The sequence below is a fragment of the Propithecus coquereli genome, unplaced genomic scaffold (genome assembly GCF_000956105.1).
Source record: "Propithecus coquereli isolate 6110/MARCELLA unplaced genomic scaffold, Pcoq_1.0 Scaffold236, whole genome shotgun sequence".
Lineage (NCBI taxonomy): Eukaryota > Metazoa > Chordata > Mammalia > Primates > Indriidae > Propithecus > Propithecus coquereli.
In genome coordinates, this window is record NW_012147908.1 from 3,159,863 (window position 1) to 3,185,115 (window position 25,253).

General features: G+C 41.8%; 1 protein-coding gene across 1 annotated transcript in view; it reads left to right on the forward strand.

Annotated features, from left to right (window-relative positions):
- DIAPH1 (diaphanous-related formin 1) overlaps window positions 1-25,253 on the forward strand; it is a 101,368-nt gene that overhangs the window by 71,992 nt on the left and 4,123 nt on the right. Inside the window, exons 19-27 of the mRNA XM_012645785.1 lie at window positions 10,961-11,059; window positions 15,507-15,601; window positions 15,942-16,043; window positions 16,268-16,507; window positions 16,627-16,756; window positions 17,501-17,625; window positions 18,226-18,390; window positions 18,514-18,649; window positions 20,494-20,580. Of these exons, the coding sequence (XP_012501239.1) occupies window positions 10,961-11,059; window positions 15,507-15,601; window positions 15,942-16,043; window positions 16,268-16,507; window positions 16,627-16,756; window positions 17,501-17,625; window positions 18,226-18,390; window positions 18,514-18,649; window positions 20,494-20,580 (1,179 nt within the window). The remainder of the gene's footprint in view (window positions 1-10,960; window positions 11,060-15,506; window positions 15,602-15,941; window positions 16,044-16,267; window positions 16,508-16,626; window positions 16,757-17,500; window positions 17,626-18,225; window positions 18,391-18,513; window positions 18,650-20,493; window positions 20,581-25,253) is intronic.

The following is a 25,253-nucleotide window of genomic DNA, read 5'->3' on the forward strand; positions in this document are numbered from 1 at the left end:
AACAAAATTGGCCATGAGTTGATAATTGTTGAAACTGAGTGTGGTAAATACATGGGGATTTATTACCTTATTCTGTTTTTATATGTTTAATCTTTCCCATAATAAAACATTTTTTAATAAAAAGGGTTTTATTCCTATAGTTGCTGCCTTTTCTCTTGCCCTCTAGCCTGCTGTTCCCTTGCATAAACTTGTCCTATTCCTTTGCTGACACACCTGAGTCTTTGCTTGGGGCACTGCCTATCTTTCAGTCCCTACCCACTCACCCACCCACATCTCAGAAGCAGATTTCTTTTTAGCACTCCCTCACTGAGTCACCATCCTGGGTGTGCTGGGAAAGCATCTGTGAGAAACTCAATGACTGTATTGTCTGAATAACCGAATGCTTTCAAAGTGCCCAAATTTTTAATACTGCTTTTTTGATACCCTTTCAGACTTCTATCTGCCCTCTTCTTCCTAACTCTCAGCACCTGATTTTTGTAGCCTTGGGATTCTGTCTGACTTTGTCCTTTCGGTGTTCCCCTTTCTGCCAGTTTGCCCCACCCCTCCTTACAGCTTGCATCCCCATCATGGCCTGGTTCTGGGGGATTTAGCAGATGGGTGTATGTTTTAGCCAAGAAGTCAGTGATCTGGTTACCTTTGGGCTGGGATAACTGCTGTTCAGTTAGCATACTGTTTTCGCTCCCATGATGTATACCTACTAATTGCTTTAAAGTGCTGAATTTTGCCCTCATGAAGAATATAAACTAGAAATTCTCCACATGGGCAGCTTCTCATATTAGTACATGATAGAACCCTCTTGCTCTCTCCTCTTCCCAGAATTAGAGAGTTCATGTAGCACTTAACAGAAATGGCTTATTGTATACTGGGTGGGCTTGGCAATTCCATAGTTATGTTATCCTTACAGAAAATTTGTTTTCATTTCCTAGGGATATTATTAAGTGTTCTAATCTTTCAAATATGCCTGGGAGATCTAGGATTCTTCCACAAAGACCCTGTTTCTTCAGAGAGAACTACAGTGGTACCAGAGGCCACCTTACTTTTTTTTTTTTTAACTTCCTGTTGTGATTCTGTGCTCATATGTTATATGTGCTGCTGTTATCTCACTTTTTAAGGATGTTGGATAAACTAGCATATTCATGCTGTTTCATTTAAGTAGTGGAAACCATTAGTGACTTGGACCCACAGATTTTTCAAGATGTTTCTGATTTTTCCACCTTTCTATGTGTTCTCTTTTTGTCTTAAGTACTTGGATTACTCTAGAGAGGTGTAGCATAAGATGGTGGAGGGTGTTCCCTGTAGAATAGGTACCGATGCCACAGGCTTTGTCTTGGGCAGGGGAACTAGTGTTTTGGTCCTGAGTAAGTGAATGAGAAATAAGGTTAGGTGGAGTTGCTTTATGGCTCATCCTGAGTCTTCTAGCCTCGGGGATGTAACTGGCTTTAGAGCCAGTCTGTATTCTCAGCAGGGTTTTCCCAAAGTCCTTTACCCTGTCCCACTTACTCACTCCCACCTGCAATTCTTAAGAACTTAGTTTCCAGGATGTCAGGCAACTCCCCACTCCTTTATTTCCTGTTTGTGGTCTTCATTGAGAGAAGCCTGCAACAGGAATTCCTGGGGAAGTGATGGCCATCGCTGGGAGATTCCGGGGGTCATTAGCTCATTATAGAAGTTGGGGAACTATAGAAGGACCTCCCTTCCGTTCTCTGGGCTCTTAGAAACTCTGTTACTAATCATAACTAAGCAATAACTGAGAGTCAGGGCTGCTAATCTTGTGCCCCGACTCTGTTTTTAGAGATTAAAAATTATTTTCCCTTTTTGTGCCTCAACTTCTATTCTTTGAATTTTAGAATGCAACTTAGGTATCAAGAATCTTGACAAAATTGATCTGGACTCTATAGAATTGATTATTTTGACATTCAAAAATAATGAACAAAAAATAGGGTCCCTATGTTGGACAGCAGGGGGTGCCCTTTCCCTTCGCTTTAGTGTCTGGCACTCCCTGCTGCATTCAGCCATTTTAGACAGATTGTTTTTGCTCCCAGCTAACTCCATTTTGTGTTTGTGACGCAGGAAAAAAAAGACTTAGGCAAAGGAGGAGTCTGATTGGGGGAGGGAGTGAGACAGGCTGAGGCAGCCACAGACTCCTTTACTCAGCAGTTGCTCACCAGGGACGCACCTTGCTGCAGGCTGCCTGCATCCTGAGCAATCGATGCCGCAAGTCCCTGCCAGCTGAGCAAAGAGCAAAATGGTGTTTGGCTGCAGGACACCTACCAACAGTGACAGGGTCCTGGTTTTTGAGACAGCAGGCAGGGCATCACCTCTGTCTCATCTAGACTCTAAGCCAGGGTTTAGGTGTTCTTGCTACAGAGATGGTTAGAGTGATATTCTTAATTATAGGATCAGCTAAGAAGAAAAGATACCAAAAAAAGAAGAAGAAAAGTTACCCTTTCACTCAGTTATCTGGGAAGGATCAAATGCCCTAGTGACTCCAGGGAAACAGGCCTGACTTTTTAAGAATACTTTTATTTTTGAAAATGTAAACAAAAAAGGCACATACACATATGTAATGCATAAAAAGACAATAGTATTAATACCCATGTGTCTATCATCCAGTTTAAGAACTTATCAACTAATAGCCAGTCTTGTTTCATATACCTGCATCAGCCTCTTCCTTGCTACCATTTTTAAATATATCCTGTTCAGATTATTTAATCCTTAAGTAGTTCAGAATGTATGTCAAAAAATTAGAACTTTTTTAAAAAGGATAATTATACTACCGTTACCATATCTAAAAAATTCTTTAATATCATCAAATTCCCAGTTAGTGCTTAAATTTCCCAAGTCATCTTTTAGTAGTTTTTTCTAATAGTTCTCAGAGTCAAATAAGGTCTACTCATTACGATTGGTTGATGTCTCTGTAGGTTCCCTCTCCAGCTGTGCTGTTTCTCTTTTTTTTATCTTGCAATTTATTTAATAGATTTAATTTTTTTTTTTTTTTTTTTTTTAAGAGACAGGGTCTCACTTTGTCACCCAGGCTAGAATGCCGTGGTGGGATCATATGTCACTGCAGTCCCGAACTCCTGGGCTCAAGCCATCCTCCCACCTCACCTCCCAAAGTGCTGGGATTACAGACATGAGCTGCCATGCCTAGCCAACTTAATTTCTTAGGGAGTGAAGATCTTTAAGGTTGAGACTGAGAAGACATAGAGCCAGACTTCCTTCTTCATAGAGCAGAGCCTCTCATTTTGAGGATTTCCCCCAGAGGCTACTGGAGACAAGTGAAGTATCAATGTTCTGTAGCCTTTCAAGAAGTCTGATACCCAAAGTTTTAAGAAAAGTTTGCAGACAGCTGTCAACAGAGAACATGGTTGTAGAAGTGGACCATGCCCTTTCCTAGCAATTAGAGACCTTTTAAGCTTTGGTATACTTTATTTGCTCACTGTGTAATAGCTGCATCCCTAGGGTGATTCTAGATCCTTAGCCTTTTCTCCCAAATACTTTTTCTTTTCTTTTTTTTTTTTTGAGACAGAGTCTTACTCTGTTGCCCCAGCTAGCATACAGTGGCGTCATCATGGCTCACCGAAACCTCCAACTCCTGAGCTCAAGCGATCCTCCTGCCTCAGCCTCCTGAGTAGCTGGGACCATAGGCATTTGCCACCATGCCCGGCTAATTTTTCTGTTTTTTATAGAGATGGGATCTCTCCTACTTTTCTTGTCTCTGACCTCCAAACCCTCATTTAAAAGGGCTTACCACATTAGGTCAGGCCCATCCACATTCAAGGGGAAGGGTTAGGGCATGCACACTAGGGGGAAGGAAACTTGGGGGGCCAGCTTATGATTCTGCCACATGGTTTGTACTTTTTGTATCTTATCTAAGAAATTATTGCTTACCCTAAAGTTGTGAAAATCTTCCCCTGTTCTCTTGTAGAAGTTAAATAGTTTCAGATTTTCCATTTAGATCTATGCTCCATTGTATGGTCCTTTTGTATGTATGTGTGCATGGATGCATTTATTGTATTGAGATATAATTCACAGGTCATGAAATTCATCTTTACACAGTCACATTTTCTGTGATTGTATTTTTTCCATATATGTGTATTTGTCTGAGTTCCTACTTTCAATTTGGGGGGTATATGCCTAGGAGTGGATTTGCTAGGTCATATGGTAATTTTATGTTTAATGGGATATAAGGTTGTTTTGTATCTATAGGTCAATTTGGGGAAAACAACCTTTCAATTTTGAATCTTATATTCTATGAAGACAGTATATCTATTTATATAGATTTTTTTATTTCTCTCATTAATGTTGTAGTTTCTAGCATACAAATCTTGTTCATACGCGTGTTTATTTCTTTCTCTTTTTTTCTTTCATGGTACTTTTTATTTCTAATATATATAACGAAATATAATTTAGAGAATGGTAAGAGCAAACATCTTTACTTTGTTTCTGGTTCTAGAGTCTAAGCATTCAGTCTTTACCATTAAGCATAAAGTTAGCTGTAAATTTTTCATAGATGTAACTTATCAAATTAAGGAAGTTCTCTTTAATTCCAGGTTTGCCTAGAGCTTTTATTATGAATGGATTTTAAATTTTGTCAAATGCTGATACAATTTTTTTTAACATCCCAAAAATCTTGGTGTTTTTTACAATTGATGTCATAGTTTAATTGGCAGGACTTTTTTTTTTCCTAATGGTACATAAAATAATGTGCGTAATTGCTGCTATCATATATTTGATGAAATGGTATCTTTTGATAGGTGATAGTGCAGGTATCATGTCTTTTTAAAAATTTTCTTGGCTTCTAAATACCATACCCCACTAAAAGAAATCAGGACTCCTTAGAAAAGTGACTAATTCCAGGTATTTGTCGGAGAAAGATGAACCCAGGACTATTTTTTTAAATTGCCAGCAAGCAAAGAAGTGCTCGAAGATGAATAGGGTTATGTCAAAAAAGACATAGAAGCAAACTTGAAGGAATTTCTACTGGCTACATTACTGGCCTAAAGACCAAAATATATTATTATAACATATTAAATTAAAAAGAAAATCGCCGGGCGCGGTGGCTCACGCCTGTAATCTTAGCTCTCTGGGAGGCCGAGGCAGGTGGATCACTCAAGGTCAGGAGTTCAAAACCAGCCTGAGCAAGAGCGAGACCCGTCTCTACCAAAAATAGAAAGAAATTAATTGGACAACTAAAAATATATAGAAAAAATTAGCCGGGCATGGTGGCGCATGTCTGTAGTCCCAGCTACTCGGGAGGTTGAGGCAGAAGGATCGCTTGAGCCCAGGAGTTTGAGGTTGCTGTGAGCTAGGCTGATGCCACGGCACTCACTCTAGCCCAGGCAAAAAAGCGAGACTCTGTCTCAAAAAAAAAAAAAATAAATAAATAAAAAAATGAAAAGAAAATCCAAGGTTGACTTCCAGACTGACAGCATGACGAACTCTGCTGACCTTCTCTCCAGTGAAACTACTGAATTAGTGTGTTTTTTTTGTTTTTTTTTTTTTTTGAGACAGAGTCTCACTGTGTTGCCCGGGCTAGAGTGCCGTGGCGTCATCCTAGCTCACAGCAACCTCAAACTCCTGGGCTCAAGCGATCCTCCTGCCTCAGCCTCCCAAGTAGCTGGGACTACATGCATGCGCCACCATGCCCGGCTAATATTTTCTATATATTTTTAGTTGTCCGATTAATTTCTTTCTATTTTTGGTAGAGATGGGGTCTCGCTCTTGCTCAGGCTGGTTTTGAACTCCTGACCTTGAGCGATCCACCCGCTTCAGCCTCCCAGAGAGCTAGGATTACAGGCGTGAGCCACCGCGCCAGGCCTCTGAATTAGTTTTTAAAACAACCACTTAAAGCCTCTGGAAATGGTCCAAAGGGCAAGCAGCAAATAAAGAAACATCTATTCAAGAAAATCTACAAAAATTTAGTAGGAAAGGCAAGTATCTGTGGCCACTAATAAAAAATATAGTGAAAAAATCATTAATGAAATTGAAATGCTACATTAGAAAATATTCACTTAATTCCAAAGAAAGCACGGAAGGAAGAGTAGAGGGAAAAGCCATAAGACATAGAAAACAGAAGTAAAATGTCAAACATAAATTCAACTATATCAGTACTTAATATTAAATATGAAAGGATTAAATAAGCCAATCAAAAAGACTGGATTAAAAAACATGATTCAACTATCTATTGTCTACAGGAGACACACTTTAGATTCAAAGACACAAATAGATTGAGAGTAAAAGGGTGGGAAAGGTACCATACAAACAACAATCACACAAAAATCTAGAGTTACTAATATTGGACAAAATTGACTTCCAAACTGCGGTCAGACATGGTGGCTTACATCTGTAATTCCCACACTTTGGGAGGCCAAGGTGGGAGGATTGCTTGAACTCAGGAGTTTGAGACCAGCTCAGCAACGCCTATTGTCCCAGCTACTCGGGAGGTTGAGGTTAGAAAGATCAGTTAAGTCCAGGAGTTCAAGGCTGCAGTGAGCTGTGATTGTACTACTGAACCTCAGCCTGGGCAAAAGAGTGAAACTCTGTCTCTTAAAAAAAAAACAAAACAAAACTTGCTACTAGTGTTAGAGGAATATTTCATGATGATTAAAGGGTCAGTCCATCAGGAAGATATAACAATTATATATGCAACCAGTAACAGAACACTGAAATATATGAAGCAAAACTGACAAAAATGAAGAAAGAAATAGACAATAATGTTTGGAGGTCTCAGTACCTCCTGTATTGCTTTTGCCAGGGCTGCCATAACAAAGGACACAGACTGGGTGGCTTAACAATAGAAATTTATTTTCTCACAATTCTGGAGGCTAGAAACATGAGGTAAGGTACCAGCAGGGTTGGTTTCTTCCGAGGACTCTTTTTTGGGCTTGTAGATGATTTTCTTTTCCTCCCTGTGTCTTCACAGGAGCTTCCCTCTGTGTGTGTCCTAGTTTCCTCTTTTTATAAGGACACTGGTCACCTCAACTTAATTACCTCATTAAAGACCCTGTCTCTAAATACAATCACATTCTATGATACTGGGGGTTAGGACTTGAATGTATGGATTTGAAGGGGACACAATTCAGGCCATAACAGCCCGACTTTGAATATTGGAAAGAACAACTAGGCAGAAGATCGACAAGGAAATTGAAGACTTGAAGAGCATTACAACCTACTAGACCTAACAGGCATCTGTAGAACACTGCACCCAACAACAGTGTAATAGCATAATATACTTTCTTCTAAACTGTACATGGAATATTCTCCAGGTTAGACCATAAAACAAACTTCAATAAATTTAAAAGGATATAACTAATATAAAATATGGTCTCTTACCATATGGAGTGAAATTAAAAATCAATAACAAAAAATGGGAAACTCATAGATGTGTGGAAATTAAACAATGCACTTCCGGTTATTTAACCAGTGGGTCAAGAAAAAATCAAAAGGAAAATCAGAAAATACTTTCAAATGCATGCAAATGAAAACACAATAAACAAAACCTTACGAGATGCAGATATGACAGTACTTAGGTGGTATAATTTATAGCTGCAAATGCCTATATTAAGAAGAATGATCTCAAATCAATAACTTAAGCTTCGACTTTAAGACACTGAAAAGAGCAAAGTAAATCTAAAGGAAGCAGAAGGAAGGAAATAACGATTAGGGTGGAGCTTAATGAAATAGAGAATAGAAAAAAATAGAGAAAATCAATGAAACCAAAAGCTCATTCTTTGATAGATAAATAAAATTCACAAAACTTTAGCTAGACTGACCAAGAAAAGAAAGAGAAAAAAAGACTTAAATTACTAGAATCAGAAATGAAAGAGAGTAAACACTACCAACCTTCCAGGATTGGAATAAATAAAAAGGATTACAAAGGAATACTATGAATAATTATATGCCAACAAATTAAATAACCTAGGTGAAATGGCAAATTCCCAGAAACATACTAACTACCAAGACACTGAAGAAGAAATAGACTGTCTGAATAAACAGCATGTAAGGAGATTGAATCATTAATCAACAACTACCCATAAAGAAAAGCCCAGGCCCAGATGTCTTCACTGCTGAATTCTATCCAACATTTAATGAAGAATTAATACTAATTCTTTAGAAACTCTTCTAAGAAATAGAAAAGGAGAGAACATTTCCCAGCTTATTTTATGAAGCCAGTATTACCCTGATACCAAAATCAGACAATGACATCATAAGCGAAAAAACAATAGAGCAATATCTTTTATGAGTATGGATGCAAAAATCTTGAATGAAAAATTATCAAACCAAATCCAGCAACATATAAAAAAAATTATTCACACCCACATGGGATTTATTCACAGCCATGTGGGATTTATCTCAGGGATGCAAAGAAAGTTTAACATCTGACAATCTATTAATGCAATTCATCATATCAATATAATAAACAAATCATGTGATCATCTCAGTGATGCACAAGAAGTATTAGACAAAATCCAACTACACTTGCATGATAAAAACACTCAACACACCAGGAATAGTAGAGAATTTCTTCAGCCTTATAAAGGGCATCTAAGAAAAACCCACAGTTTGCAGCCTACTTAATGGTGAGAGACAGTGTTCTCTGTAAGGTCAGGAACAAGACAAGGATGTCTATTCTTGTCACTTCTGTTCAACATTGTACCAGAGGTTCTAGCTAGTACAATTAGTCAAGAAAGAATTAAAAGACATCAAAATTGTTAATAAAGAAGTAGAACTATCTCTATTCTCAGATGATATGATCTCATATATAGAAAATCCTACAGAATCCAGTAAAAAACTATTAAAGATAGTTAAGTTCAGCAAGGTTGCCAAGAAAGAAGATCAATATAAAAAGATCAATTATGTTCTTATACATTTGCAATAAACGATCCAAAATGAAATCAAAATTCCATTCACAAAAACATTAAATGAATAAACTACTTAGGAATAAATTTAATAAAAGAAGTACAAATAAAACTTATACTCTGAAAACTACAAAGCACTTTTGAAAAAAGTTAATGATCTAAATAAATAGGAAAAACATCCTATGTTCGTGGTTCAGAAAATTTAATATTGTTAAGATGGAGTACTCCCCAGACTGGTCTCCAGATTCAGTATGATCCCTATCAGAATCTTAGCTGACTTCTTTGTAGAAATTGACATGCTAATTCTAAAATGCATATGAAATTACAAGGGATCTAGAATAGCCAAAAGAATCTTAAAAGTAGTGAGACTCATTCTGGACTCTTCTTTCAGACGTGCCCATATGGCTTTCTGAGAAGTTGATACCAACTTATGAGATAGGGCAAATCGTTTTGCAGTTAGTGTCTTCCAGAACAGTTCCTATTTCTTTTCTATGTACTGCCCAACTCTCCACAATAGCTGGCGTCAACCATTTTTTAGCGAATGTTACTATCATGCTAGCTGCCCAGGGAGTGATACAATGAAATATTATTTGTCCATGCCCTTGAAGTTCAAAATCTAGGTGGGATGAGAAAATACTCACACTTATACAGTAATAGAGCCTTTAAAAATATCAAGATGAGGCTCGACATGGTGGCACATGCCCATAATCCCAGCACTTTGGGAGGCCGAGGCAGGAGGATTGCTTGAGCCCAGGAGTTTGAGGTTGCAGTGAGCTATGATGACACCGGTACATGCTAGCCTGGGTGATAGAGTGAGACCCTGTCTCAAAAAAAAAAAAAAAATTAAGATGATACAATAACAGAGCCTTTAAAAAGATCAAGATGGTAACTTATAAGACGTCATAAAACATTGAATAATTGTTGAATGAGGTATAGATAACAAATACTATAAAAATTAGTTTATCAAAGCAGAGAGTGTGTACATTTATCAGGGAAAGCTTCGTGGAAAGGGAAGAATACATTGGCTTTGGATAGTCTGAAAAGAGCATAGAAGGAAAGGAGTATATTTTCTATGTATTCACCAAGGTGATGTTTAAGCAATAAGCTCCTGCAAGAATATATTTTTGGCCAGGCGTGGTGGTTCACGCCTGTAATCCTAGCACTTTGGGAGGCCAAGGCAGGAGGATTGCTTGAGCTCAGGAGTTTGAGAACAGCCTGAGCAAGAATAAGACCCTGTCTCTACTAAAAATAGAAAATTTAGCTGGGCATCATGGAGTATTCCTATAGTCCCAGCTACTGGGACAGAGTGAGACTCTGTCTCAAAAAAAAAAAAAAAAAAAAAAACCACAAAGAAAAAACTATATATATATGTAGAGAGAGAGAGAAATATATAAATATGGCATGGGATTTGCAAAGATAAATAACATAGCCCTTATAGAGGAGAGACTTTATGTATTTATAACAAAGTCAGTGAGAGGAAGTGCTATAAAGAGATCATTTTCATTGGGAGTTCAGAGAGAGATCATAGGCAGTTGGAGAAACAAAACTGTTATAGGGAAAGTCATGTTTAAGCTGGAGCTTGAAAGATAAGTAGAATTTTTAACAGACATGAAAGAATAACATGGTGGAAGACTCCGTCTGGCACAGGGGCTGACAAACTACTCTTTGCAATCTGGTCACTTATTTTTGTGAGTAAAGTTTTATTGGGACACAGCCAGGCCCATTCATTTATTGTCTGTGGCTGCTTTCATGCTATGTGACAGAACTGAGAAACTGAGACAGACCATATGGCCTGCAAAGCCTAAATATTTGCTGTCCAGTTTTTTACAGAAAGTTTGCTGATCTCCGCAAGTAGATAGGAAAGCATGATTGATAACTATCAAAGAAATGAAAATGAGATATTTATTATATATAGTTGGACGGGGTTGGTAATAGAAAGGTAGATGATTAAAAAGCAGGTTATCCTTGAAGGAATGCTATAGGGAGACCATTATAATAGAGAGGAGGTGAGGGGACATTCCAGGCTGGACAGTAGTAGTTCAATAAGGCACAGAGGTGGCTTAGTCTTAATCATGCTTTTCTAATCTTTCCCTTTCTAGCCAAGAAGGATCAGGAAGGTGGAGAAGAAAAGAAATCTGTGCAAAAGAAGAAAGTAAAAGAGTTAAAAGTGTTGGATTCAAAGACAGCTCAGAATCTCTGTAAGTAACTGTGATCCCAGCTATTTGAAATGTGAAGGGGTTCTTTTAAGAACTTAATTCTCTTGAATCTAGGGTCCCTTAATATGAAACCTCCATTTGTTGAATTCCTGCTATATGCCAGGCTTTCTATAGTCTATTTCCAGTATCTCATTTAATCCCTTCAATAGCCCTGCAAGATTATTAAGTATCCAGTTTTATGTCAAGGAAACAGGCTAAGACTTTTAGGAATTTGCCTAGTCATATAGCTAGTAAGAGACAGGTCTGAGATTTGAGCCTCAGACTTTCTTATTTCAAAGTCCTTACTATTTCTACTGTATCCATAGAAAATCTACCACAGGCTGGGTGCGGTGGCTCACGCCTGTAATCCTAACACTCTGGATAACCAAAAAGAAAAAGGTAATCCTAACACTCTGGATAACCAAAAAGAAAAAGAAAAAAACCCAGCTGGGTGTTGTGGCGTGTGTCTGTAGTCCCAGCTACCCGGGAGGCTGAGGCAGAAGGATCCACTTACAGCCCAGGAGTTGGAGGTTGCAGTGAACTATAATGATGCCACTGTACTCTACCCAGGGTGGCAGAGTGAGACTCTGTTTCAAAGAAAACAAACAAGGAAACTGAGCCCCCCTTCTCACAACCGTCCACCCCTTCATATTAAAAAATAAAAATTAAAAAAAAAAAAGAAGGATAAAAGAAAATCTACCACAAATGTTCTTTTTTGGTTTTTTTGTTTGTTTGTTATTGTTGTTTTTGTTTTTTGTGTTTTTTCGAGACAGAGTCTCACTCTGTTGTCCCAGGCTAGAGTGCCATGTAACCTCAAACTCCTGGGCTGACGCCATCCTCTTGCCTCAGCCTCCCAAGTAGCTGGGACTACAGGCATGCACCACCACATCCGGCTAATTTTTACTATTTTTTAATAGAGACAGGGTCTCACTATTGCTCAGGCTGATCTCAAACTCCTGAGGTCAAGCAATCTTCCCCCTTCAGCCTCCCAGAGTGCTAGGATTACAGGTGTGAGCCACCGTGCCCGGCCTCTGCCACAAATGTTCTAGCCACTGTGCATTTTCTGCTTTCCCGCTTTCTGATAAGTAATGCAGGCACTGGCTTGGCTTTAGTTAAATCTAAAATTACTTTCTGATTTAAGTAAATTAGGAAAATCTTATACTTCTCAGAGTAGGATCAGTAACTCCAGAGAGTTCTGTTCTGAACTTGCTACCTATACTCATAACTCTGATTGATGGCAAAATTTCAAATCAGAAATTCCTCTGCAAAGTTGATGCAGGTAGTACTTATTTGATGATTAGGATGAATGTTAATTTTTTGTTTGTTTATTTCAACTGTGGATCTACCTACTTAATGCTGAGGAATACAGATTTAAATACTTCTTCAACAAATATTGGAGGGTCTGCTATGTGATGGGCTCTATTAGGCACATACTAGGCGTGTATTCCAGAGATGAAAGGGTATATATTCCATAAAACCTACTCACAATCTTTCCTTTTTCCTATTTTATTTATTTATTTTTTTAGAGATAGGGTCTCACTCTGTCGCTTAGGCTGGAGTGCAGTGGCGCAGTAATAAGCTCAGGCAATCTTGAACTCCTGGCCTCAAATGATCCTCCTGCCTCAGCCTCCCAAGTAGCTAGGACTACAGGCACACACTACCACACCCAGCTAAGTTTTCTTATTTTTTGTAGATGTAGATCTCACCAGGCTGATCTCGAACTCCTGGCCTCAAGCTATCCTCCCAAAGTTTTGGAATTGCAGGCATGAGCCACCACGCGCAGCCACACAATCTTGTGATGCAATTATTGTCCCCATTGTCCAAATGACAAAACTAAAGTTCAAATGTTGTGACTTGCCCAGGGTCACACAACTAATAAGTACACATACCTGTAAGTAAAGTCAGAGGGATACAAGAGCAGTAAGCCTTTACATTTACATTATTCTTTTTAAATTTTTTTTAATACAGAACGCTTCACAAATTTGCATGTCATCCTTGTGCAGGGGCTATACTAATCTCTGTATCAGTCTAATTTTAGTATATGTGCTGCCAAAGCGAGCACATTGTTATTCTTGACTATAAAATCTTAAATTATTTTCAACAAATATTACTAAATAGTATCTATGGTGAAATCCTTTTATGAGACTAAGTAGTGTGAGTCAGTTCCTCTTTCCAAGAGTTATCTCCAGGAACATAAAACATGAGTAATTGTTATTTTAGAAAATGATACGAGAAAGACCATGGCGCAGTACATTATTTCTAGTGGAGTGATACAATACGGAAAACAGAATTAAAGAACAGAATTGAGAATAGTATGGGGTAGGATCTGGGAGATGGAATTTGGTGATTAAACAATGATTAAATACTTCTATGTGCTAAGGATACAAAGCTGCATAAGACAGACTCCCTGTCCTTATGAGCCATGTGTCTGGTAGAGACAGAAAGGCAAATAATAATACAGCACGGATCGGTAAGTGCTGTGATGGAGTCGTGCTGGAATGCTTCTGAGAGCACCGGGAAGGGGTGTCTCAATCAAGTGCGAGGAGTACTGGAGGAAGGGGCAAATCCCGAAGGACGTTCCACAGGGGGGACTGCCGAAACTGAGTTGGAAGAACCATAAGGAGGAATTAAGTGACGGGCGAGGATCAGCACGTATGAGGGTACAGAGGCGTGAGATAACATTGTGCGGTTCCAGAACAATGAACTGAGTATAGCTGAGTGAAGCTGTGGAAGTTACTGTGAAGAGATTTTAATCAGGAAAGTGAAGGAAATGACTGTAGGTATTTTTAAGAAGGTTGCTTTGGCAGTGATTTTGAAGCTGGATCGCCCAGGCTGGGGAAGACTGTAGGCAGAGAGGTGTGAGTTACATTATCGCTGTAAACTAGGTGAGAAGTGGTCAGGGCCTGCAACCAAGGTAATGAGAATGAAAAGGAAGGCAGAGGATATTAGGAAGGTAGAATTAACAGAATTGACTGAGGGGATAAAGGAGATGTTTCTTGGGTTTAGGTTACTCCACGGAAAGTGGTACCATTTACTGAAATAGGAAAACTCAGCAAGAACACATTCTCTCTCTTTTGGGGGAGGTAGAGGTCTCTCTTTTAGTGGATGCGAGTGAGAGGTGGCAGGTTGGTATCTTACCTAGAGTATATATACTCCAAATGGTTGCCGTCTTTTCATTGGCTTTGTGGGGACAGAATAAATGAGAGTTATGGTAGTGAGAGAGAATAGAAGACAATTATGTTTTTAGAATGCTGTAAAGTGAAGGAAAGAGAAACAGTAATTAGAAAGGAACATTGGGTCAGGAGGACTTTTTTAAAGACAGGAGAAACTTGATCATATATGCTGAAGGAAAAGGTCCTTAGGCCACCTCTTCTATTGAAACATGAGGAAAGGACAAGTATATGGGGGATATATATGAGTACATGCTAATAAGCTTGCAAAAGTGTTGGGCACAGGTTTCTTCTAGGTGTTTCCAAAATAGTCTTCACCCAAGCCTTTTCTTATCTGCTCTAGCTGAGAGCCCCCAGTGCTCAATTTTTAAGTATCATAGAAGAAATCTGAGTAAATGATTTGACCTTGACCAATGGCTTCAATTTTCCTCAGTGAAGGGGAGCAAAGTCTTCTTAGAACAGAATGGGGATATTTTGGAGGAGCTGTCAAGAGGGGTGGGAGAGAGCAGAATGGGGACACACAAAAGGGGATTGCTAAGCAACGCGGAGGCCCCAGCTATCGCTGGTGCTCTACAAATTCACAGACACAGATCTGCATGAGCCCAGGTGTGAGTAGAGAAATGAGATGGCTGGATTAACCAGGGACTGGAAGGAGCAGGAAGCAAGAGCATAGCTAGCTGTAGCAGTAGGAGTAACAGGAGTAATAGTAGAGAGCAAATGATAGGGTCAAGGTGAAAAAGAGAAGGCAGAGTGGAACTGACACATTCAGAGAAAGCAGAATGGTCAGGAGACTGGAGAGAGGTCCTAATGAAGTTGAAGGATCAAGTTGGAGGTTGGAAAGTGAGAGAGCTGAAATGACAGGATGTGTGTTTGTTAGGGAGCAGGATATGGCAGTTTAAGGTCAAGGCGGCTTTGAGGATCGAGTCCTAGGAGTGGAGAACTAAAATAGAGTGGGGTAAAAGTCTATGATGTATATAGGCAGATGACATCAAAGACTTCCTGTGTGAGCAAAGGCAAAGTATCCCAGGGTTTGTGGAATGTGGTACATGAAACAGAGTGTCTGGTGTGTGATATAAGTGTGGGGATTAATGAAAGACAAAGCTGGGAGGTGGGAACCTTTCATACTGGACTCAGGAACTTGGATTTTAACTATATAGGCAGAGAAATTTCTAAGAGTGATTTAACCCTCTCAGGAAGATTATCCAGCATGAGTTTGTAGGGTGGGTTGGAAGGGAAGGGGGAAGAGACTGAGAACGTGTCTCTGTCTTATTTTCTGGCAGCAATCTTTTTGGGTTCCTTCCGCATGGCCTATCAGGAGATTAAGAACGTCATCCTGGAGGTGAACGAGGCTGTCCTGACCGAGTCTATGATCCAGGTAAGGAGTAAGGTCGTTCATTCTGCCGGAGCTGGCTCTTCTGCACAGCTGCGCACGAGCCTCATCTCCTCTCTGCTTAGATGAAGAGGATTCTCCTCTAGCACTATTGACTTATGAATGCGAGCTTTGCGGAAGCTGCCATTTCTGTGGTGGTCGGGTTATTTCTGGTATAATTTTCAAAACTCCTACCATCTCACTAGCTGCCTCTCCTCCCCCCACACCCCATGTTTCCTTCTTAGTGGTCCTTGGACAGAGTGCGGGACTGACGGGAGAGTACAAGTTGTTTAGGCTCGAGCTGTCAGCCCCTCCCACTCGAACTGAGACATCTCTTCTCTTTCAGAACCTCATTAAGCAGATGCCCGAGCCAGAGCAGTTAAAAATGCTTTCTGAACTGAAGGACGAATACGATGATCTGGCTGAGTCAGAGCAGTTTGGCGTGGTGGTGAGTGAGGCCATGGCCGTAGGGTCTTCTCTGCCTGCTGTGCTCCTCTCCCCTCTGGAGAGCAGCCTGGGCACTTGCTCCTCGCCTCTTACCTATTTTGAACCTCTCTCTCTCTCTCCTCCCTATGCAGGAGGTCTGATCCTCCCATAGGAGGTTCAAGCCTGTATCTTTCTCCTTCTTCTCTCTCTGTTGGCTGTAATGGAATTGCTTGTCTTCCACACTAGATGGGAACTGTGCCCCGCCTGCGGCCTCGCCTCAATGCCATCCTCTTCAAGTTACAATTCAGCGAGCAGGTGGAGAATATCAAGCCAGAGATCGTGTCTGTCACTGCCGCATGTGAGGAGCTGCGCAAGAGTGAGAGCTTTGCCAGCCTCCTAGAGATTACCTTGCTTGTGGGAAACTACATGAATGCTGGCTCCAGGAATGCTGGTGCTTTTGGCTTCAATATCAGCTTCCTCTGCAAGGTGAGCCGAGGAGTTAGAGCAGGACAACACAAGGGAAGGCAGTGGCCTCCCTGAGCCCAGTGTTGGCCTGAGGCCATCTTGGGCATGTCAGGGCTAATAATTTCTTCTCTTACCCTAAGCTTCGAGACACTAAGTCCACAGATCAGAAGATGACGTTGTTGCACTTCCTGGCTGAGTTGTGTGAGAATGACTATCCTGATGTCCTCAAGTTTCCAGATGAGCTTACCCACGTGGAGAAAGCTAGCCGAGGTGGGACAGGTTGGGGTGAAGCTAGAAAGTGGTTCTGAGCTCCAAAAGTCTCTGCAACGGGAGGGAAATAAGTAAGACACAGTCTGGATTATAGGTCATTTTCTATTCAGACTAAGTGGGAATGGGGGAGGGCTTAGGCATGATGTCTAAGCCACAAGGGAGGGGTATACAGTTGAAGAGAGGTCTTCATGTTTAGAAACGGGAAGCACTTTTTCCCTTTTTAGGGAAACACCAAACACCAAAAAAAAAAAAAAAAACAACAGGAAGAAGGCAGGTGTTTTTAGTCTAGGTCAACAGTTTTTCTCATTCAAAAAGCATAGACTGGATTAACAAAAATGAGGCCTGACTGTCTTGGAACTAGACAAAGAAAAAGCATTCAGTAGAAATAGGAACAGATTTCTGCCCTGCCTCTTTCTTTCTCCTCCCAGACCCTGTTCTCTAAAATAAATGAGACCGAGATCTCAGGGGATTTCATAGATTCATGTTAAATTAAACGAAGCCTCTCTTTTGTGCCGTGCACCTTGTGGAGGCCGGAGGTTCAGTTATCAAATAATTGATAATCTCACTGGAAAGATGAAAACTTAGATGTGTGAAATGACTAACATTATTACATAAAAGAACTAAAATAATTAAGTACCAAAATGTGTGTGTAGACTGGAGCTGTGCTTTGAAGAGTGAAGCTAAGGGGTCTTGAGGCTGGAATTATTAGTAAGCTCTTACTGTCTATTTTTGTGTTTCCTTTAGTTTCTGCTGAAAACTTGCAAAAGAACCTAGATCAGATGAAGAAACAAATTTCTGATGTGGAACGTGATGTTCAGAATTTCCCAGCTGCCACAGATGAAAAAGACAAATTTGTTGAAAAAATGACTATATCCTGTCTTGAAAGGAGGGAGTTTCTCTCTAGGAAGGGAAAGAAAACTTCTGGTGGAGAGGTAGATGACAGGATAGATACGGCAGTGTATACTTTTTCCCTCTTAAAAAGAATTTTTTTCATTAAATACATACTCCTTGAAAACATTCTCATTGTGGTGGCAGTGGAAACAAACCACGCAGATAAACTAAAAGTCCCCGATTCCCCTACCCTGTGCCCTGCCTGTACCCCACACACATGCTCACGCACTTCACATACTCCTCTCCCTCCCTCGCCCAAAGGCAGCCCCTGCCACTGGACTTCTTTCTGCTTTACACCTCTTGAATCTGTTTTAAACAAAAACTACATTGTATTGCTTTTTGCACATAATGTGTCTTAGCCACGTTTGCATATTAGTGTATGCAGAACAACCTCTTTTTAAATTGACACCTTCTATTTTATAGGTGTACCATAGCTTTTGGTTTCCTGTTCTCCTATTTAGGATACCTAGATTGCTTTTGGTTTTTTCAGTTATAAACAGTTGAACATCCCTGTGCATGCCAGTATGCCGAGTTAAGAGTGTGCTTCTTGGTCTTGGTCCTTTACTCCTTGGCTGCACAGCTTTGTGAAGGACGCACAGGAGCAGTACAACAAGCTGCGCATGATGCATTCTAACATGGAGACCCTCTATAAGGATCTGGGTGATTACTTCCTCTTTGACCCCAAGAAGTTGTCTGTGGAAGAATTCTTCATGGATCTGCACAACTTTAGGAATATGTTTTTGGTGAGTAAGGGATACCTGCCGACTGAATCTTTTGTGGACGCTTCTCACTTTCCACAGGCTCCATGTTGGCTGGTGGTTGGTGTACATATGTCCACGTGTTCTTCTCTCCCTCCCCACCCACAGCAAGCAGTCAAGGAGAACCAGAAGCGGCGGGAGACAGAAGAAAAGATGCGTCGAGCAAAACTAGCCAAGGAGAAGGCCGAGAAGGAACGGCTAGAGAAACAGCAGAAGAGAGAGCAACTCATAGACATGAATGCAGGTAAGGAGTGAAGAGGGCTGAGGAACTGAGACCGGAGCTGTTGGAAGGCTTCTTTGTCTAGAATCCAGAGGCCAGAGAAAATAGCTCGTGTCTGAGCTCAGCTTCTGGCACAGGATTTTGGCAGCCCTCTGCCTCCAAGGTCCTGATGCTGGACTTTAACCCCAACTCAGTTCCATGCACGTTCCAATTTTCCATGCTAAAATCTTTCTCTCGCTTTTGCTGGTTCTTGCATTATGTCTTATCTCCCCAGTGATTTTAGTATCGCTGTAACATGTACTCTTTCCTTCCGCCCATCCAGAGGTTCCTCTGGCCTGTTCTCAGTCCCTCCACCAAATCTTTTGCGTTTTTTTCCCCAAAATGTTTTCCTGGTCCTCCTCCCATCTTTTGATGGTGGCTTGTCTTCCCTTGCTGCTTATTTCACTAAGTACTGTGTCCCTAGTACCTTAGCACAATTGTGTGTACTATTAGATTGCAAATGGATTGAACTTCTGGAAGGGGGTGGAGAGCTGGCCACCCTCTTCTTTTTTCAGCAGAATCTCTTTCACTACCAGAAGCCTGTCTTTGTTGAAACATATGGTCTCAATTACTGGCCCTCTGTTTCCTGTCTCTGTTTCTTTCCTGCTGCTGATTCCCTGCCCTCCCACCCCCACTGCTCTCTCTGCGGGCAGCGGAAATACAGCATTACATGGCTTCCACGGCACTGAGCTGATGCCACCCTTCTCTGAACCTGAGGGGCCACAAGCCTTCTGCAAGCAAAGGGGTTTTTAAGGCTGCTGGGTCTGTTAAGAATCAGCACTTTGCAGAGCACAAGCAGCAAAGGGTGCCGAAACACCAACACATCTTGTTCCCAGGGACTTTTCTTTATACTTGTCTAGAAAACAGATCCCTTGCCCTTCCCCCAGTTGTAAGCCACAGCTCTGTTCCAGTAATGCTATTAAAGCCCACACCTAGGGTCCATCACCTTCCCCGGGGCCTCAGTGGTTTGTCTTCAGGTACTGGCTAGGATGCACTGGGGGAAGGTGGAGTCCTGCCGCATTGTGGGATGAGGGCTGCGCCCCGTCGACAGGTGGCGCAGTGGACCTTGCCCTGTCCCCAGGACCCTGGTCAAGAAAGTGAGGTTGGAATGTAGGTCAGATGCACTGGTAATGTTCAACCAGTAGGTGGCGCTGGGAGTAGTGAGCCCCTACCTTGGCTCTGGCAGCCAACCGGCTCCGTGGGATTTCACAGTTTCAGATTTCACTATCCTGAGCTGTTGCCATGGAAACTGAGCCAGGCTGGAACTAGGATTCTACATTAACTCTTTGTATTCCAGCTGGGCTGCTTCTCTTAGATGCAGAGCTGGCTTCAGGGAGACACAGCCACTGGAGGCAGTACCTAAGGGATGAAATGCAGTCTTGCTCAGTGGTCTCTTTCCTCAGCCCTGGTCTGAAACCTGAACCTCGCTATCCATGAGAGCTTTATGTAAATCAGTGTGAAACACTTTGGGATAAAGAGGGAGTGATGTAGTTGCTTATTAATTTCACAATTGCAGTGGGGTTGGCAATTCTGCAATTCCATGTGCTAGTCTTCCCGACTGGGACACAGAGGATGGCACTGTAGGAAAATGCCCCAAGGTTTGCTCTGGATAGTAGGCAGGGAAACCTTTTGTTTTGACCATTTTTAAACAGATACAAGTAAACATGAACCTGTGAAATTTGAGATTGAGCACCCTTTGTCTGTTCTTAGCTGCCAGCCCCTGTGGGAGGGGTAGCCAAGCAATAACCATGCATTTTATGTGGAGCCTGACACTTGCCATGCTGCTCTGGCTGAAGAGTTGACGTCTCCATCTTTGTTCTTCATGACAGAGGGCGATGAGACAGGTGTGATGGACAGTCTCCTGGAAGCCCTGCAGTCAGGGGCGGCCTTCCGGCGGAAGAGAGGGCCCCGGCAGGGTAAGTAAGCAGTTGGAGCTCAGCCTGGCGTGGAAGGGCGTGGGGCCTCTCAGCTCCTGGTCCTGCTGGTCTTGGGCTGGAGAGCAGATAATGATGCTCTAAAGGTTTAGAAACTTCTCCACAATGGGCCGTGCATCTAGAATGGATTATCTGGTCCTCTTCCTCTCATGTTAGAAAGTGCTGACTTGGAAAGCTAGGGTTTGAGGGACTGACAACAAATCAGTTATATTTGATTATTCTTGCATTTCTTTCCTCTCTTGAAGGAGAAATTTGGAAAAAGGGAACTATGTTGTGGGCCACAGGGATTTGAGTGGGCATATTTATGAACAAAATTAATCTAAACACAAAACTATACATTAGGGATAGATTGAAATACAGAGAAAAAATAAGAGTCCTTACTCTCAACTCCACAAGCAGAGGACATACATACATAGATCAAACTAATCAGAGAAAGTATAAAATTCCATAGAGAGAAGGTTGGCATCTGGTCCCCCAGATGAAAGAATGGAAGAGCGCCTCAACTGAAGGATTGTGCCATGTCTGACACTGCCTTTTCCTTAGGGGCAGCGAGCCGCCACTGCTCTTGCCTTTTCCCATTCGCTCCCCTTGCAGCCTCCTTTCCCAACCTTCAGAAGATTTAAGAGGATTACAGTGAGCCAGAGCCTCTAAAAACAATTATGGAGATAGGAAGACAGATGATCCAGGCATTAGTATAGACCAGGATTAATGGTTAAGTTTCCCTTGAGGGCAGCACACAGTGGCCAAGCGACTAGTCCAAAAGAGGGTTGTAGCCGAGGCCACCTCTCATGTGGAGTTGACCCACACCGTTGTGTTTAGTGAAAAAGGCCCTTCGCAGCAAGGAGTGATGGCTTCTCTCCTAGGTTGAAGGGTGAGAGTTGCAGAAAAGGCCTCATTAAAGGTTTCTACGTCAGAGGGATTAAACCTATGTTCCCTATTTCTTGACTGCTGCACTCTGTAGGCCCATTTGATATGAGCTTTACTTTTTTTTTGAGACAGAGTCTTGCTCTGTCGCCTAGGCTAGAGTGTAGTGGCATCGTCATAGCTCACTGCAACCTCAAACTCCTGGGCTCAAGCGATCCTGCTACCACAGCCTCCCCAGTAGCTGGGACTATAGGCACGCACCACTGCGCCCAGCTAATTTTTCTATTTTTAGTAGAGATGGGGTCTCGCTCTTGATCAGGCTGATCTTGAACTCTTGGCCTCAAGAGATCCTTCCACTTTGGCCTCCCAGAGTGCTGGGATTACAGGCATGAGCCACCTGTGCCTGGCCTGAGCTTTTGAGGTTATTGTAAAGCGAAGGAGTTGTATGGCTTGTTTTGGCCAGTGCTTAGTTATTAATACAGTGGTATCTGTGGGGCCTGTAATACCTGTGGCGGCCTGGAAAGGGGACCTTAGGACCCGAGGGTATAGAGCATGCTAGCCCACAGAAACTCAGTGTCCTGACCCAAGTGTTGTAGATCACTACGAGTTTTACCTGTCATGGCTGGCTGCCTAGTCTTACGCATACTCTGAATACGCAGAGGGATATTCTCTTCTGAGGGCTCTCCTGTATGACTTTAGGACCTTCTCTAAACCGTCAAATCCCTAGGCACAGCTCTGATCCGTTTTCTGGCATCCTCCGAGTATAGGCTCTCTAAAAGGGAGGAGAAGTAGGCATGAAGGGTATGGAACTCTCTGGGATAGAGCATTTAGTATTAATATTATAGGTAGGTGTTTGGGTAGAGAGTACAGCTGGTCTTACTGTGTTACTTTTGTGTTTAGTCGTTAGGTTTTTGCAACATTGTTTCCTACCCACCATATAAGGTGATGTGGCCTCACATTCAGCATTTCCAGCCTAAGGAAAGCACATTGTGTCTCTGTTTTCCTTGACCCCTTCAGCTAAGTGTGAACCTACATCAGACTTTGGTGGGGAATTCCCTATTAAGCCTCTTCCTGTGGAACTATACTAGAATTCCAGATGCTTCCTAGACACAGGCAGCCAGACATCGGTGGCTTCCCTGTGCTGGGGAGACCCCATTCTTCACTTCTTTCCAAGTAGGAAACCAGGACTCACAGGCAGAAGAAACAGGGATTTTGCTAGAACCTAACCATTCAGCAGAGGACCTGACGTAGTCAAAATACTATCTCCCAGTGCAAGAGGAAATAGGAGGAGACTTATACTAGGAGATGGTAAAGTGAAAAGTAGGTGAAATGAGAATACATGTTTTTAAAGTGGCTCCAGTCTGTAACCTTACGTTCCTGGGCTCTGAGTTTACTAAACACACCTGAATATATCTGGGAGACTCTCTCAGAGAAGCCATCTCTAGTTATTCTGGTAAGCTCTTTAGACCTGGATACATTCATAACATGTAAAGCGATGTGATGTGGCCTCGCTTGAAACGTAAACAGGATAGGCATCAGAGTGAAGTGCAGAGAGTGTAGGACTAGGTGGGGATCAAAAGACCCAAAGTCAAATCTAGCTCTGATGTCATCTATGTTACCTTAGGCAAGTCACTTAATGTTTTTAGGACTCAGTTTCCTCATGTATAAAACGAGAGTTGGAATAGAATGATCTCCAGGGTCCCTTCCAACTCTAATATTTTTTTGTACAGTGACAATAGGATTAAGAGGAGAAGAGGAGAGAGGCTAGGCCTAGACAGCCCGTTTTCAAAACACAAAGGCTCCAGCGGCTGTAGAGTTCCCTCTGTGGCTACTAGACTTAGCTGTTCCACCCCTTACTAAGCTGTCTCTGACTATTCCTCTTGGCCAATTGCTTTGAGCCAAAAAAATAGAAGCATTATTAGGCATATCTGCCTCACAGCCCTCCTTCTTCCCAGAGAGGCAGCTGTCCCTCTTCAAAGACCCTAGCCTTTTCCCTAGAATTTAAAGGAATGTTAAAATCTTCCGGTCTCTGGGGACCTGAGGGAGTGACCCAGTATACAAAGACCCATTGAGGAGTTGGAAGAGGAGAGTTACTATCAGTGTTGGTTCATTAGAAGCAACATGTAAACTGCTGCAATCTGCAGGGTATGGGAGAACAATGGTTTGAGTGTCAAGGGGAAGAATCCATGTGATTGTATTACAGCTACTATTTCAGGCCCATCATTGAGTCAGCTTGTGGTTTTAATGACTCAACTTTATCTCCAAGTCTGAATTGTGGCCTCTTGTATACAGGCCATTTGCTCACTGGGATAAAAGTCAAGAAAAGAAAGAAATTCATCTCTCTCTTCCTTTCCTTCCTCTGCCACTTCCCAGCTTCCCTATTAGCTCCACCTACACTAATAGAACCTTAGAGTTGGAAAGAGTCTAAAGACCTCTAGTGATTAGTATCTAACCTGCTCATAGGTAAAAGGATTTAAGACCCAGATAAGGTCTTGCCCAAGTCTGCATAGCTGGTTAATGATAGAGCCAGAACTGTAGCCCACTTCTGTGAATCCAAGCCCAGGGCTGTTTCTGCTAAGCCTACATGATTGAACAGGAGATAACAGTGACCTCTCAGTGTGGGCCAGAATTTTTTGTTTTGGAGACAGGGCCTTGCTCTGTTGCCCAGGCTAAAATGCAATAGCACCATCGTAGCTCACTGCAACCTCAGACTTCTGGGCTCAGGCAATCCTCCTGAGTAGCTAGGACTACAGTGGCTAGGACGACACCCAGTTGCTTTTCTTTTCTTTATTTTTTGTAGAGACAGGGTCTCACTATGTGGCCCAGGCTTGTCTCAATTCCTGGCCTCAAGCAGTCCTCCTGTACTTGCCTCCCAAAGTGCTAGTATTACAGGTGTGAGCCACCGTGCCCAGCCTAGAAATATTCATTCATACCTTCTACAGTGAGAGTCCTGGACATGGTGAAATCGCTTCAGAGAGGTTTTCTGATGACTGCCTGTCTGAGAAGGTTGATAAGAACGTTTCCTGTACCACTACTTATTCTCCCCCCACTTTTGTAAAAATAGGACAAGAAGTATAATTAGATGAGTTTTAGACAATAATTTATTTAGGATGGTAATGATCGTCCCATCTGTCCTAGTTTCCTCTTCCCTAAGGAAGCTTATTAACAGGAGCGCTACCTCTTTAGTAATAATTCCTAGCCTGTGTTTTAATAAAGGTCTTTTTCCAAGTCATTAACCTTTTTAAAATTCAGCTACACTAGTGTTATATGGTTATTTTGCTGGGTTTTTTATCCTAGCCCACCCCTAACTTCTGGGAATCTGGCCTCAGAAAAGTTTGACTAGCGTCTCAAGACAGTTCCCTTTTCCCCCAGACCCTGTGGGACTGTTCTCTCAGAGTTAAGGATCCCCCCTGATCCCGTGTAGTCAAAATATTTATCTGATTCTGTAACTACTCTTCAATAGTCTTAAGCACTCAAGTTGGGGAAAGAAGGGAAGAAGTTAGTTTTTCTTGATTGTTCAAACTGCTCAGCATAATGGTGGCACAGGAGACAGAGTGACAGCCAGGGTGCCTGGATTCCGTTGATTCTCTTGCCAGTTCCAACAAGAGCTTTCTCATCCCTGGCCTTAGGCCACATTATGTCCATTCCCTAGTGTACATACTTTCAAGGCTTAAAAGGGAAATTTTGGTCTTCTCTCTACCTACCGTCTGTTCCTGCTTCTTATGAAGGTTGTAATGCATCAGAAGCTCTTTTGAGTCTAGAAAAATCTACAAACGCTGCTTGATTATGTA